This window comes from Crotalus tigris, unplaced genomic scaffold, assembly GCF_016545835.1.
Source record: "Crotalus tigris isolate CLP2741 ecotype Arizona unplaced genomic scaffold, ASM1654583v1 scf7180000018715.8119751781:844558, whole genome shotgun sequence".
NCBI classification, from domain to species: Eukaryota; Metazoa; Chordata; class Lepidosauria; order Squamata; family Viperidae; genus Crotalus; species Crotalus tigris.
In genome coordinates, this window is record NW_024097163.1 from 758,733 (window position 1) to 774,973 (window position 16,241).

At 37.0% G+C, this 16,241-nt stretch overlaps 1 protein-coding gene across 7 annotated transcripts in view; it reads left to right on the forward strand.

Annotated features, from left to right (window-relative positions):
* Positions 1-11,784, forward strand: part of PNPLA8 (patatin like phospholipase domain containing 8) — a 67,660-nt gene extending 55,876 nt beyond the window's left edge. For 6 of the 7 annotated variants that reach the window (XM_039355644.1, XM_039355646.1, XM_039355645.1 and 3 more), the window contains 2 exons: positions 4,327-4,522; positions 10,602-11,784. In XM_039355644.1, the coding sequence (XP_039211578.1) occupies positions 4,327-4,522; positions 10,602-10,876 (471 nt within the window). In that variant the 3' untranslated portion in view covers positions 10,877-11,784. The remainder of the gene's footprint in view (positions 1-4,326; positions 4,523-10,601) is intronic. The other variant, XM_039355648.1, reaches the window with a different exon arrangement.
* The last annotated feature ends 4,457 nt before the right edge of the window (positions 11,785-16,241 follow it).

Consider the following 16,241-nt stretch of genomic DNA (forward strand, 5'->3'; position numbering starts at 1 on the left):
TGTGATGGGATTAATGGTTTAATTACTTCTGAAGAGATTATTTTTGCAATTAAACAATTGAAGGTTGGTAAGACTCCAGGTACTGATGGGTTAACAGCAATTTATTACAAGATGTTATCTGAAGAAATGATAGAACCATTAAAGGTATTTTAATAATATTTTATCTGGAGCAGAATTACCTCCATCTTGGAGAATGGCCTTCATATCATTAATTCCAAAGGATGACCAGGATCTGTCCCAACCTATAAATTATAGGCCTATATCTCTTTTAAATACAGATTATAAGATTTTTGCAAAGATACTGGCAAATAGATTAATGCAGGTTTTGAAACAATTGATTCATACTGACCAATCTGGATTTATAATGGGGAGATATATGAAAAACACTGTAAAACAAATTGTTAATTTAATAGAGTATTTGGATAAGAACAACCAAATCCCTGCTGCTTTAATATTTATAGATGCTGAGAAAGCTTTTGATCAATTAGATTGGAATTTTCTATTGAAAGTTGTAGAGGAAATGAATTTTGGAGATAAATTCTTGTCTGCTCTCAAGGCCATTTATCAACAACAATCGGCACAAATTATAATTAATGGGGGATTAACAGACGTATTTAAAATAGGAAAAGGTACAAGACAGGGTTGTCCTTTATCCCCCTTGCTATTTGTATTAACAATGGAGATTTTACTTATTAAAATTCGAGATTCATCTAGATTAAAAGAAATAAAAATAAGTAAGATTGATTACAGGCTGAGAGCTTTTGTTGATGATTTGGTTGTGACATTATCCCATCCAACAGATTCGGTCAAAGATTTGGTTGAAATTTTAGCACAGGATGGACAGGTCTCTGGTTTTAAGGTAAATAAGAATAAAACTAAAATATTATTGAAAAATATGTCTAGGAAGGGAAAAGATTTTATAGCTGAAACAACTGGTTATGAAATAGTTAATAAGGTTAAGTATTTAGGAGTTTATATTACAACATCTAATGGAAAATTGTATAAGAATAATTACGAGCGCTTATGGGTTAAAGTTCAAAAAGATTTAAATGATTGGCAAAAGCTACAACTATCGTTATTGGGGAGAATTTCAGTAGTGAAGATGAATGTTGTACCAAAGTTTCTTTTTTTGTTTCAGATGATACCCATTTTAAAGAAGGATGCTAATTTGGATGAGTGGCAGAAGGGTATTAATAAATTTATTTGGGGCAGGAAGAAATCAGGGGTAAAGTTTAAGATTTTAAAAGATGCTTGAGAAAGAGGTGGACTTAAAGCACCAAATTTGAAATTATATTATGATGCGGCCACTTTAACTTTAGTAAATGACTGGCTCAATTTAACAAATAGAGTTATTCTTGTTCTTGAAGGGTGGGATTTATTATATGGTTGGCATGCATATTTAATTTTTGATAAGAAAGTAGATTTGGTCTTTAAGTCACATATTTTAAGATATGCTTTACTTCGAGTTTGAAAAAAATATTATTATAAGTTAAATTATAAAATACCTATTTGGGGGATCCCTGAACAAGCAATCCAGGGGGTTCCAAGGGGGTAAATTTTGACAACATTTCATATAAAGAGTTACTTACTTGGTCGGGTACTGATTGTCAATTAAAGTCTTCTGATGTGTTAAGGCAAGAAAACATTTTACAATCGTGGTTTCAATATTTGCAAATTGTGCAGAGATGGACTTTGGATAAGAAAGTGGGAATTACTTTAGTAGATGAAAATTTGGTAATTCAGATCAAGGATCAGAAATTTGCCCATATTAAAAGAATTTATAATGAGTTAATAAAATTGGATTCAGAAACAGAGTTAGTTAAAGATTGTATATTCAAGAACCGATCTCGTTGGACTTATGGGAGGTAATTTGACTAGAAATGTTAATTTTACGCAGGCCCAGAATTTGAGGGAAAATTTTTACAAAATGTTTTATAGATGGCATCTGGATCCTAAAAAGTTGTCCTGTATGTACCCGAACTTGCAACCTAAATGTTGGAGATGTGGTTGCTTGGATGCAACCTATTTTCATGTTTGGTGGACTTGTAAAGTTATTAAAGCCTTCTGGATTATGATTTGGTGGAACATTCAAAAGGTTTTTAAAAGGAAGATTAAGTTTACTCCCCAATTGTTTCTTTTGGGAATTTTCGTGGACTTTAATGTTAAAGAAACTATTTTAATGTTGAATTTAATAACAGCAGCAAGATTACTGGTGGGTCAATATTGGAAGAAGGATACTCTGCCTTCTTTAGAAGAATGGGTATTTAAGGTTTCTAATTTAGCAGAAATGGCTAAAATTTCTGCTTATTTAAAGGATCATTCACAAGAGAGATATTTTAACGTATGGAGAAGATGGATAGAATATGTTCAGAAGAAATATGGAACTACAAAGTTTCACTTATTCTATGAGTAATGATTTTGTTTATAAACTTATGATGTTAAAGTTTGAAGAGAGTTAAGGGTTTTTATGATTTTGTTCATTGTATAATTAGTAAACTTAAATAGATTATGTTTAATATGTTTGCATAATCCTGTATTTTGCTCTGGGAAGTCGGGGGGGGAGGGAGGTGGGGGGAGGGGGGTGGGGGGTGGATGGGTTGAAGTTTAAGTAGTTCAGATAAAGTAGAAATAGTTTTATTGTATATAATATTAATGTTTTAATTTTGAGAGAGGAACTGCTCGGGCATTTCCCCTAGACCGCATCAAGAGAGAGGAGAAGAAGGTGAGAAGTAAGTAAGTAGGTTGAGGTGAAGGAGGAGAGGGGGTGAGTGAAGAAAAAGAGGGAAAGAAGTAAGTTGGTTTGAGGTGGGATGCAGTTTGGGGGGAAATGGGCGGGCAAGACCGAATGTGGTGTGTATCAATTTGTTTTATTTTTTAACTGAAGTATTTGTAAGATTGTTATGTATTGTAAAGTTGAAAATAAAATTTTTTACGAAAAAAAAAAGCAATTAGAATAGAACAAAGAAACCTGGCTCTCTGGATGTTTCTGATTATAGCTTCCAGTAGCCACAATGGCTGGTAAGCAATGTGATGGACCAAAGTTCAGCATCTGGAAGGCCACAGGTTTTCTTTTGCCATATTAATGGAAGGGGGGAATGACTTACCAGTGTTTTACAAAATAATCAAGTAGAGTGACAACTAAGAAATCTTAACAAATGCATAGTAGATACATTGCAGTTGTAGTGTTACATATGCTTGTGCAAAACGGAGTGGTCTATTCCAGAATATTCAGATTTTTTATTTACTTCTGGAAGTATACCGTTTAGAACAGAAACAATTGATGCTTCAGATACAGTGAATGCTGCTTTCTGCCTTTGTCTTACAATTTCATGAATTGTACTTGTCAAACGTTATAGACACTGTTGATATTTATTACCTTCAGCTTTAAAAATTAGGGTTATAGACAAAATTAAAGGACATATTCATAAAGCAACACAGTGTTTAGTACTGTGTTAGGGATAAATCTTATTTTTGCCAAAATTAAAAGAAAGTGCTCCAAAAAGCTACTGTTCTTCTTAACAGATGAAGGCAGAATATACTAATTCGTCCAGAAAAAGTTCAAAAAGCTTTTGTAAATTTATTGAAAGCTTATTCAAAGGACTTCCTGAGTAAGCTAGTATGTGCATCTCTACTTTATCTACTGCAGCTGTAGTAAAAAGAAACATTGTTTTTAATAAAGAATTCACTTCAGTATATTGGAACAATAGATTAAATATAGATGTGATTTGGGTATTATTTGAAAGGGATAAATTTAAAAGTAAAAGTAGTCTTTCTTAGGCTTTCTCCCTCCTCCAACATGGGACTAAAAGAAATTGTTTATTGAAAGCTTAATCAGGTTTTCATATCAAAACGATCAAAAAAGAAGTAGGCTAAAGCTGTTTAAGTATCTACAGTTTACTCTGTGTTGTACCTGGTTTTTCCTTCATTTGTCAGTGGATCTCTAGTACATATTGGCATCTTAATATACTGTATCTAAACTCCTGGTAAAGCAATCAGTGTTTTGAAAAATAATTTAGAAACATTCTTATGTTGTAATATTTTGAAGTCAAGTACAGACAAGATGCTGGTCTTTGTAGCACAATTATCCAATTTCAAAATGCATACTGCTTTTTTTTTTTTTTTACTTCTGTTAGATAATGTCTATAAGTAATAGAGCTCAACATATGGAAAAAATGTGTGACATTTACTTTCTTCTGTTAAATTTGCTTTACTGGTGACAAAAAAGATACTGGTATCTTGTCATACTATTGTTGATACTATTATATCTATTATTTACAACTCCTCTAACATCTTTCATTATTATTGTTATTATTATTTTATTCACAGGATGGAGGACTTCTTATAAATAATCCTACAGCATTAGCAGTACATGAATGTAGTTGTCTTTGGCCAAATGTCCCTCTTCAGTGTGTGGTGTCCCTAGGAACAGGCCGGTATGAAAACAATGGGAAAACCAATGTCACCTATACAAGTTTAAAAGCTAAATTGACTAATGTCATTAGCAGTGCTACAGATACTGAAGGTTAGTATCAGGTGATCGTAGCTTTCTTGTTTTTGTAGTACAATTTTTAACTGTGCTTTCTTGGACTAAAAATAACATGAAAAGACATTTTGGTTCTGTTTTGTAACCTGCATTCAATTGTTTTGTTAATCCCATCTCTCAACATCCATACAAGGATTAAGTCATATAGAAAGCTAAAGCTCTTTAAAAATAATATTATTTTTTTAAAAAATCATTTAAAGATTTAGCCTTTTTACTTTTCTCCAATTAATACTTTGTATTACTTACTTGGCAAATTGATATTGAATTGGCAGCTGATGACAATGCTTGCCAGATTTTCAATTAAAATGTTCAGCTACTTGAGATTGCCTGCACCTCAATTTTGCCATTGTTAAACCTCTGTTGATAAAAGTTGTTAATATTAGGCATAATGTTGGGATAAAAAGCTCCATCTATCATAAACAGTGGTAGAACAAGCATTTTTGTAATTAAGGAAAATCTGTTAATAGTGAAATCAATACAATTGATCAATATAATGATCAATCAATAACCTTGCAAATGTAGAATGATGATTTATCATGTTTCTCATGAGTGTTTCAATAATGTAGAAATAAGCAGTCAATCCAAACTTGAACTACTGTATAAATTCTATGTAGTTATTTTTTTATCTTCTTTGATTCTAGCTAGGGGTTCACATGCAAATTAATCCTAAAATTCTTGAACCAATTGACATAAGAATTTGCTTTTGCATAGATCAAAATATCTTGCTTCAAAGAAAACCACTTACAAGCCAGTTTCAATATACCACTGGAAGGGTGGGTTATAATGATCCTTTCAAATCCCATTGTTGCTTTTTACTTAAAAAAAAATCTTGACATTTTGCATAAGAGATGTTTGTAGACTTGGTTTGCTAGCTTTGATGTATCAATTTATATAGGATATCAAAGTTATTATTTCTGAGGTCTTTTTGTTCTAGGTTGTTTTAATTGACCAGATGTTAATATCAAAATATGTTATACTTAAGGAAAATTAAGCTCTCGTATTGAAAGTTGCATCCATAACAGACTTCTAGTTTTCTGTCACGGTGAGACAGGACACAAGGCAGAGCTCTGCCTTCCAATTTTGCTCTGCTGGGGGCCCTGAAAAGAGGCGATAAAAAGAGGCGATAAAAAAGGAGGGCTGCCTTGTCGATCACAGAGAGATGGAGGTGTCTCCGTTCAAGGAAAGCCCTCTAAACCAGTAGGAGAAAGACTGGCCACACCTCTGCGGCTGGCCATTAGCTGCTGACAACCAAAGAACAAAACTTTAATTAGCATCATAAGCAGCATGTTTGGACTGGGTGAGAATATTGATCCTTTCTTTACTATTTTATAACTGAATTTCCTGAGAAAGGTTCCCAAGAAGCTAAAAACTTCCAGATGTGAACAGAAGCGGAGTTTAATTTTTTTTATGTGGGACAGAAATACACAATAGTGAAGTGAAAGTAATACAAAGCTACAGTTTCCTGACCTTCTTGGACTATAAATACTTACTGAGCTTGGACTTTTAATCTCAAGAGCTAGTGGGAGAGAAAGAAAAAAAATGACTTTTGAATACGTTTGGCTACAGGGAGGTTGAACGTTTTGAATACTTGAAATATTGTGGATTACAACCTGGCCTGACTGATAATTTTCAGGATACTTGAGACAAAGCTTTACTATAAAATATTGCTATTATGACTGGATTATAAAGGCTATATACAGAGACCAGAAAACTAGAGGAAACTGAGACTGATGATACTAGAGGATTTCTAGGAATGATGCCTCAAGAAAAAACAAATATCTTTCCGAAAGAAATACTTTCTGTGTTGCAGCAAATTCATCAAACAATTGTTGCACACAAAGAGGATGTAAAAAGAAAACATAATGAGAGTAAAAATAACGTAGATGATATAAATGACCAAATCTCCAAATTGAAGCTACAACTGGAAAGTTCCCAGGTAATGACTACAAAGTATGGACAAATAAACCAGAAACCAGAGGATGAAGCAGAAGAAATGGATCTAAAGATGGAGGAGATAGGAGAAAGGAAATATGGACTGCCATATACAAATAAAATACTGCAAGACCTGCCTATAATAATGAAAATACAAAAGACCCTTTATTCCTTTCTCTAAAATACACCTGATTACAAGGAAGAAGATTCTAGAAAACGGAACATAGAGTGGGTAGGGAAAATGTCTAGGTAGGGAATGTGGATTGGTGGAATCCACCCCCCTGAAAATACTTTACCTAAATTGTCTTTCTTATGTTAAGCAGCTTTCACAAAAATAGAAAGAAAATTCTTGGGCGATTTAATTGCCTTGGCCTGGAAAGCTGCTTAGCAAAGAAAGAAAGTGAGAGTTAGACTTAAAAAAACAGAGGATTTGATCTATCAGCAGGGGCAAAATCTGTTTAATATACCTGTTTGAATATGGTTAAAAGAACGGATGACCCTTAGATATAAGTAGATTTTTATAATGGAAGATATGATTTAGAATTAAAATAGCATTTTTCTTCTTTTTTTGATATGGGAAATTTGAAAATAATAGGATTGGTATGAATAAAAAAAAATTGCTATATAAATGTAATTAATATTGAGAAAATCATAACTGACAAAAATACTTTAAATATTGATGGGAAATCAAACTTTAATAAGAGCACGAAAAACAAATATTGACTTATGAATTGATAACAATTGTTATTTCTATAATATTAGTAAAATATGATGAAGATGTTTATATCTAATTTTGTATACATCAACAGTACTAAGAATTGTAATTGTTTAATGAGGGGGAAAGGGAAAAAATATGAGGAAGAAGGGAAGATCAAGGGAAAAATACTGGATTATGCAGTACTGAATAGATTTATATTGAAGAAGTTAATGTTAAATATGTGAACCCAGACAACATGTGTTTACTAAGCTCTAAAGTTTGTAATTTTTTAAAAATAATACGTGTGTGTGTGTGTGTGTGTGTGTGTGTGTGTGTGTAGGTCTTTGGTTATTTGGGTTTTCTCCCGCGTAAAATTGGAGGTGTCTTGGTGACGTTTCGACAAAGTCCCATTCGTCATCTTCAGGCTGGTGCTTTCAGCTTCGTGCTTTGAGCAGCAATGTGTGGTCTTAGCTGTTTCTTCCTTTTAACTGCCAGTGGGGGTATGAACTGATTGGGTGGGAGCTTGGCTGTGTTCTGATTGGGTGGAGGTGTGTTCTGAATGGTTAGGGGCTTGGCTGTGCTCTGATTGGCTGGGGGAGTGTTCTGTTTGGTTGTGCTCAGGTTAGTCTGAGTTGCAGAGGGGTTTAAGATTTTGGGCTGCCTTGCTATTTTCTGGCTTCGCGTTCGTGGTCGTGCTCCTCTTCATGGAGGGTGTCAGTTTGCTTCATGTATGGATTGGAGGGGTTTAAAGTGGCTAATGATGCAGCTGTGGTCTGGCTTCTGGTTTGTGGTCGTGCCTCGTCATCGGTGTGGCTTTGGGTTTGTTTTTTGCGTGGATGTGTGGTGGTGACATCCTGTGTGGTTTTTGTGAGTGTAGGTCTGGTATCATTTTTTGTGTTAGGGAGTCGTTTGTCAATAAGGGCGGGTTTCCAAATGGCTGGTAGGCGGGAGGTATCATCTCGCTTGTTCATGCTGTGTGGGCGTTTTTCTATCTCGATGGCTTCTCTGATTATTCTGTTATTAAAATGTTCACTTTTGGCAATGGTTCTGGTATTTTTAAAGTCAATTTCATGTCCTGTGGCTTTAAGGTGTTGGACCAGGGAAGATGTTGGTTCCTCTTTTTTGACTGAGTTCTTATGTTCTTCAATGCGTGCACTTATTCTTCTGTTGGTTTGTCCGATGTATGTGGTGGGACAAGTGGTGCATGGGATTTCGTATACTCCTTGATTTTCTAATTCAATTTTATCTTTGGGGTTTCTAAGGATGGTGGATATTTTTCTGTTTGTGCAGAATGCTGTTTTGATGTAGTGTTTATGGAGGATCTTACTGATTCTGTCTGTGGTGCCTATCAAAGAAGCCTTGACAGCTATTCAAAACAAATATAACCCCCCCAAACACTTCTTAGATCTGACCAACCACTGCCTATCCAACACATACTTCATATATAATGGACAAAAATACAAACAAACAGAAGGAGCACCCATGGGATCACCCCTCTCACCTGTCATTGCCAACCTCTACATGGAACACTTTGAAACCCAAGCTCTAGAAAAATCGGATCACAAACCCAAACTCTGGCTCAGATACGTAGACGACACCTTCATAATCTGGCCACATGGGAAAGAAAAACTGGACAACTTCCTCACACACCTCAACAGCCTACACCCCAAAATACAGTTCACCATGGAAACAGAAGCTAACAACCAACTTCCCTTCCTGGATGTCTTAGTCTACAAGAAATCCAATGGCTCCCTAGGACACACCATCTACCAGAAGAAAACACACACAAACCGCTATCTGCACGCTCTCTCACACCACCACCCAGCACAGATCAACTCTGTAGCCAAGACACTCATCTCCAGAACAAAACGCTTAGCTGACGAACAACACCTAAAACCCGAACTACACACTCTCACCAATGTACTAACATCCAATGGATTCCATAGAAATAAGATTACAAACCTAATCCAAAAAGAAACCCCCACTAAAATCCAAGACAAAGAACAAGAAAATGGCAAAGCCCTCCTCCCATACATAAAAGGCACCACAGACAGAATCAGTAAGATCCTCCATAAACACTACATCAAAACAGCATTCTGCACAAACAGAAAAATATCCACCATCCTTAGAAACCCCAAAGATAAAATTGAATTAGAAAATCAAGGAGTATACGAAATCCCATGCACCACTTGTCCCACCACATACATCGGACAAACCAACAGAAGAATAAGTGCACGCATTGAAGAACATAAGAACTCAGTCAAAAAAGAGGAACCAACATCTTCCCTGGTCCAACACCTTAAAGCCACAGGACATGAAATTGACTTTAAAAATACCAGAACCATTGCCAAAAGTGAACATTTTAATAACAGAATAATCAGAGAAGCCATCGAGATAGAAAAACGCCCACACAGCATGAACAAGCGAGATGATACCTCCCGCCTACCAGCCATTTGGAAACCCGCCCTTATTGACAAACGACTCCCTAACACAAAAAATGATACCAGACCCACACTCACAAAAACCACACAGGATGTCACCACCACACATCCACGCAAAAAGCAAACCCAAAGCCACACCGATGATGAGGCACGACCACAAACCAGAAGCCAGACCACAGCTGCATCATTAGCCACTTTAAACCCCTCCAATCCATACATGAAGCAAACTGACACCCTCCATGAAGAATGAGGCACGACCACGAACGCGAAGCCAAAAAATAGCAAGGCAGCCCAAAATCTTAAACCCCTCTGCAACTCAGACTAACCTGAGCACAACCAAACAGAACACTCCCCCAGCCAATCAGAGCACAGCCAAGCCCCTAACCATTCAGAACACACCTCCACCCAATCAGAACACAGCCAAGCTCCCACCCAATCAGTTCATACCCCCACTGGCAGTTAAAAGGAAGAAACAGCTAAGACCACACATTGCTGCTCAAAGCACGAAGCTGAAAGCACCAGCCTGAAGATGACGAATGGGACTTTGTCGAAACGTCGCCAAGACACTTCCAATTTTACGTGGGAGAAAACCCGAACAACCAAAGACCTACATACACACACACACACACACACACACATACATACATATGCATATACATATATACATATACATGTATAAGAAAGTTGCATCCATAACAAATGTCATTGATTCCAAAATGACACCATTCACACAATGACATCAATACACACTGTATATGCTGTGATTACATATTTGTGTCAGCTTATTCAGCATAAATACATAAAATGCAGACAACCCCACACATTGCCATTTTGCTAATTCTTGATTGTTCCTGCAGAGATTTGTATATACTTAACTAAATCCTAGAATTTTAATAAAATGTCTGAGTTCATACAACTTAATTTGAAACATTATTCTTTAAAACTTTATTTTAAACCAAATTCTTTCCCATTTCTCTTTTAAAACTAGAAGTTCATATTATGTTGGACGCCCTTTTGCCTGCAGACACCTACTTTAGATTTAATCCTCTGATGAAAGAAGATATTCCTCTGGATGAAAATCGTAAAGAAAAACTGAATCAATTGCAGACAGATGGCATCCGATATTTAGAAAGAAATGGCGAGAAGTTGAAAAAAGCTGGAAAAATATTATCACAGGAAAAAAACATTTTACAGAAACTGAGTAACTGGATGAGATTAAAAGCTGATATGTATGATGGCCTTCCAATTCTGTCAAAATTGTGAATATGTAAAATGCTATGCATCATAGGTGTAACCAGTTGTATATGCAAAGGGTTCAACATTGGTTAGTCATTATGTAATCTTTTTTTTTTATTCAGTGAGCAAACAAGCTATATAAAATGCATTTCAATCTCAGTAGCTCCTTGGTAGCTTCTTTGATTGGATCTGAAGGTCCTGTGTGCAAACAGAAAGAAAATGTACCAGTCTATTTCTTCCTTGTCTCCCAGTCTGTCATCTTTACACTCAATATCCAGCAGGACATAAATATGCAGATCAGTAATTATGACCACTGCCGATGCTTTTTTTCTACAAACAGAACTCTTGTGAAATTTGAGATGTTATGATTTCTTGAAGTATATGAGTATTAGTTTTCAGAACCTCACTTCACTACCACTTAAATTCCAGTACGTGTGTGTGTGTGTGTGTGTGTGTGTGTGTGTAATTTGATGTTTAAATTTGTGACAATTATGATACCAAACTTTCAATATAATGTGAATGCATATAAAAAATCATGCAGATTACAAAATCCTACTGTGCTTATGTATTATTGGAAAATTACAGCATGGGAAGAATCATAGTAAATATGTTGCTCTACAAATAATTGAGCCAGAATAAATCAAACAATTTAATTCCCATTGAGATTAATGACAATAAACAGTTTTAAATCCATTGGGAGTAGTTCAGCTAGTTTGCTGATTGAATTACTATATATTATAGACATTCAGGATATGCTGCCATTAAATGTTATGAAATTTGTCTGATAATAAGATTCGTGCATGTAAACTTTTTGTTTTAAAATGTTAACAGTGATTTGTAGTGTGCAATGTTTTAACTATTTTACTTTATTCAATTCAGTATTTGACATATTACAATAAAATCCGTCATACTTAAGATCTATTTTTCAAAAAAAATTTGAAAACTTTTCAAAGATTCTAGTTTAGAACAATTACTTTGCTATTTGAAAAGGAAACCTCTAGAACTGAGTCTTGTATGAATTAAATATTGAAGGGTCATGTCCTCATTGTGAGATTTTATTTAGTGATGTGAAATCATCATGCCAAATTATGTTTTCATATTTAACCTATGTACCTTCATATACAGGTTATTTAAATCAATAGCAAATTAAGACTTTCAGGGAGGAAAGTTTTTGGGCAAACTAATACCATTTTCAGTTAATAGGGAAACCATACACTAAATTATGAAACCATGTTAGCAGCTGACAGTGTCAGGAAGATAAGTCAGCAAGCTTTGGGAACCCATTGTATTTTGTAAGCCATAGTTTGTGGTTGACATGTTAGTCATTTGTGGGGTTTTTTGGTAAACCATATTTCAACTGTGATTTAGTGAAATATAAGAACCAAATATATAGCTTATTTGAGATAAATGTTCCTCTGTGGTCAGTAGTGAACAAATTCATTAGATCCATGCAAAATAAACAGAGTTCACAAAACATGCTAGACCAAAGCAACATAAGCCATTTTATACCTTAGCAAAATGTGTCAATCTAACCAATATATCTTCCATAACCACCGATAAAGAAGAGCAATAGATGAGGACTATTGTTTTCCTGTTCTTTATTTCTCTAGAAAACTTTGAAGTACAGTAAATCAAAAAAAGTATATTGGACTAGGACAGTGGTGGCGAACCTATGGCACAGGTGCCAGAGGCGGCACTCAGAGCCCTGTCTGTGGGCACACGCGCTGTCGCCCCAGTCCTAGGCCTTCACCTGGGTTTTATAAAACTTTTTTGCTTTAGGCTCCCACCGGTGTGTGCAAAAAAAAAAAAAGGTTCAATCAGTCAATTTCAACTTGTCGCAGGAAAAAAAAAAGATCTTGCAAAGTTGGAATTGATTGATTGAACTTTTTAGTCCCGCCCAGTCTGCCGTTACCACCGCAGCCATGCCCACCCAGTGAGCCACACCCACCCAATTGGCCACGCCCACCCAGTGGGCCACACCCACCCGGCACTCGACAATGCATAAGTGGGTTTTGGGTTGCAGTTTGGGCACTCAGTCTCTAAAAGGTTCGCCATCACTGGACTAGGATGAAAATACTGCAGGTTCAGTTCCTGCCTGGTCATGTGTTACTTATTATGTAGATTAGTAGAAATGGAATCAAGCATACAGTTACACTGGAAGTTTTTAAGAAGAGACTGGACAGCCATTCATCTGAAATGGTGTAGGATTTCCTGCCTGAGCAGGGGATTGGACTCGATGACCACCAAGGTCCCTTCCAACTTCTATTATTATTATTATTATTATTATTATTATTATTACTACTACTACTACTACTACTACTACTTAATTTGGATGGCAAGGTTTTATATACTAATTCAATGAACCCACAAAAAGTGTTGCTTCTAAAATACCTTACTTCTAGAAACATTAGCTCTAAAAGTAGAGGATCTGATCATTTGTGATCAGGGTTCTGCATCTTGTTTCAAGGCCAAGTGCCACTTAGCAAGTGTCCTGATTCTTCATGCCTGACAGCTGGGCATATTTTCAAGGGGCAGCCCCCCTCTTCCCAGGTCCAGACAGGTCATACCAGGTTAGCCTGGTCACTAATAAGACGAGTCTTGTTGACTGATCTGGCATTAATCAGCAATAAAAAAACCACAGGCCCCATTGGTCTGCTGAGTAAGATAGAGAGCCAGAAAGCATAACTGGTATTAAACATTGGTGGCGTCTTCCCTGTGAGGCCTGCCCTCTGATTCCCATCAAAATGTGCCCTAACCATCATGACTTGGATATGGCAATCCCTCACCTCATCCCCCAGAGATTATATTACCCCCTAGCTCTGGCCTCATGATGTCCCTACTTTGGGGGCTCTTCATCAAATCAAATGCATCCAGACACATAACAGTTAACCTAAGAGTAGTGGCACTCTCTCCAGACAGCTCTGCTTCCGACACAGTAATAGCAATAGCACTAAACTATATACATATATATATATATATATATATATAGGTTACTAAACTATATACATGCATACATACATACATACATACATACATACATACATACATACATACATACATACATATATATATATATATATATATATATATATATATATATATATATATGTTGCTAACAAAGAATAAAGAGAGAACTGGTATAACTATTTCGAGTTCCTTTAACTCTTCAGCCAGACTTATTCTTCTGAGATTTGAACCTGGGCTATCTGCATGTTAGGCAGTTGTTATAACCTCTAAGCCACAGGCTCTCTCTCACTTTGTCAGCTGTATCAGGAGAGAGACAGGGGGAGGAGATTTTACCTTGAATGTGCACCCTGTCAGCCCAAATATGGGAGAAAGAAATCTTCTTTCTTTTCTTTTCTTTTGCCTGTATCAGCTCAATCCAGAGCCATCCACAAGCAGCAGTCGCCAACTGCGACATCATTTTACATTTTTAGGTTGCTAACAAAGAATAAAGAGAGAACTGGTATAGCTATTTCGAGTTCCTTTAACTCTTCAGCCAGACTTATTCTTCTGAGATTTGAACCTGGGCTATCTGCATGTTAGGCAGTTGTTATAACCTCTAAGCCACAGGCTCTCTCTCACTTTGTCAGCTGTATCAGGAAAGAGACAGGGGGAGGAGATTTTACCTTGAATGTGCACCCTGTCAGCCCAAATATGGGAGAAAGAAATCTTCTTTCTTTTCTTTTCTTTTGCCTGTATCAGCTCAATCCAGAGCCATCCACAAGCAGCAGTCGCCAACTGCGACATTATTTTACATTTTCTTTTGCCTGATACAGGCAAAAGAAAAGAAAAGAAAGAAGATTTTTTTCTCCCATATTTGGGCTGACAGGGTGCACATTCAAGGTAATATATATTACTTCCTAGTGCTTTACAACACTCTTTGACTGGTTTACAATGTCAGCATATAACCCCCAACATTCTTGGTCCTCATTTTACCGACCTCAGAAGGACGGAAGACTGAGTCAATCTTGAGCCACTCTGGATTGAAGTAGCAGTGGTCAGAGTTAGCCTACAATTCTGCAGCCTAACACAACTATAGGGGGATAAACTTCATTGTCCACTCCACTACATACAGGACCTTTGGCTGCCAGTCCTTAACTGAAGCTGGAGTGGATCTGTCCACCGACTCCCTTGTGGTCTTGGTATCTGCCACCCAACTGCTCTTCATGACACTCAAAGCTATGTAGCATTTACTCTGGCTGGCTGGTTGTCCCTTGTGTCAGTGGCCCAGCTGCTCCTCCTGCCAGATGCCAATTGCTCCCATCCCCTCAACTGGTGTGGCCCACTGATCTGAGCTGCTCCCCGCTGAGCTCTGCAAACCACTCTTGTATCTGGATATGGCTTAGCCATTGTGATGGCTTCCTTGGATGCTGGCTTGGATGAATAGGAAATGGCTTTGGGGCCATCAGAGGGGGCAATATCAAGGAATTGGAGTCTGAGATGGCTTCAGTGAACAAATTAGGGAAGCTAAGGCTGGAAATGGCAGAGATGGGCAATCAAAGTGAAGTGGCTCAGGAAGCACTGAGGACAACCAGGTTAGAGCTAAGTTGTATAGACTGGGAAGGAGATTCAGCTGCAACTGGTTAATGCCAACAAGACGTTGCTGCCCGCACCTGATACACAATGTGCAGGACAAGACCTTGTTCTGCCTTGTGTCTTTGTCATGGCTTTGTCTAGCTCAGTCATGGCTTTTCATCTCACTCTACTGTCTTGCTTCCCCTCTTCCTTGCCTTGCAATTTTGGTGCAGAAGGAACTGCAACTTGTCTTGCTTGGATCTTGACTGGATGAATTTTGCTACGTGTGAGAAGTTTTATATCTGTAAGGACCCACCCCACTTTGCATCTTAAAAGACAGAACTCTTGGAATAGTCCTTCCAACAGGCATCCTTTATTAAGAGAAAATGGTTGCAGGTGTTCTAGACAGGACTTGGGGTCCAAGCTCTCCCATTCAAGGTTTTAAGGGGTTCCCCAGTACCCCACCCAATCACCCCCTTCTTCCAGCGACAGTCTTAGGCATTACACTCCCACCCCCTTTTCCTTACTGCCGGCTGGATGGAGACTTCAGAGAGGAGTACATGAAAGGTAATAGCCCCATTGTTATGGTTAGTCCTTTTGGTGATATCCACATCCAGTCCCTTTGAAGTGTACTGAAGGAAGTGAGGGCCATAAAGCCCCTTTGTTTACCCCCTTCCGTTCATCATATGACAGAATCCAGAGAAGGCAGAAATGGGGTTATCTATAGTTGATAACTAGAGATGAAATATAATTGGATTCTGACATCCTGCCCTCTTAAAAATAAGACAGATCCACCTGAAAGAAAACAAAACAGGTATAAAAGTTAGTCACGCTTGTTAGATACTCTGTGTGAAACTTCTTTAATAGCCTCGGG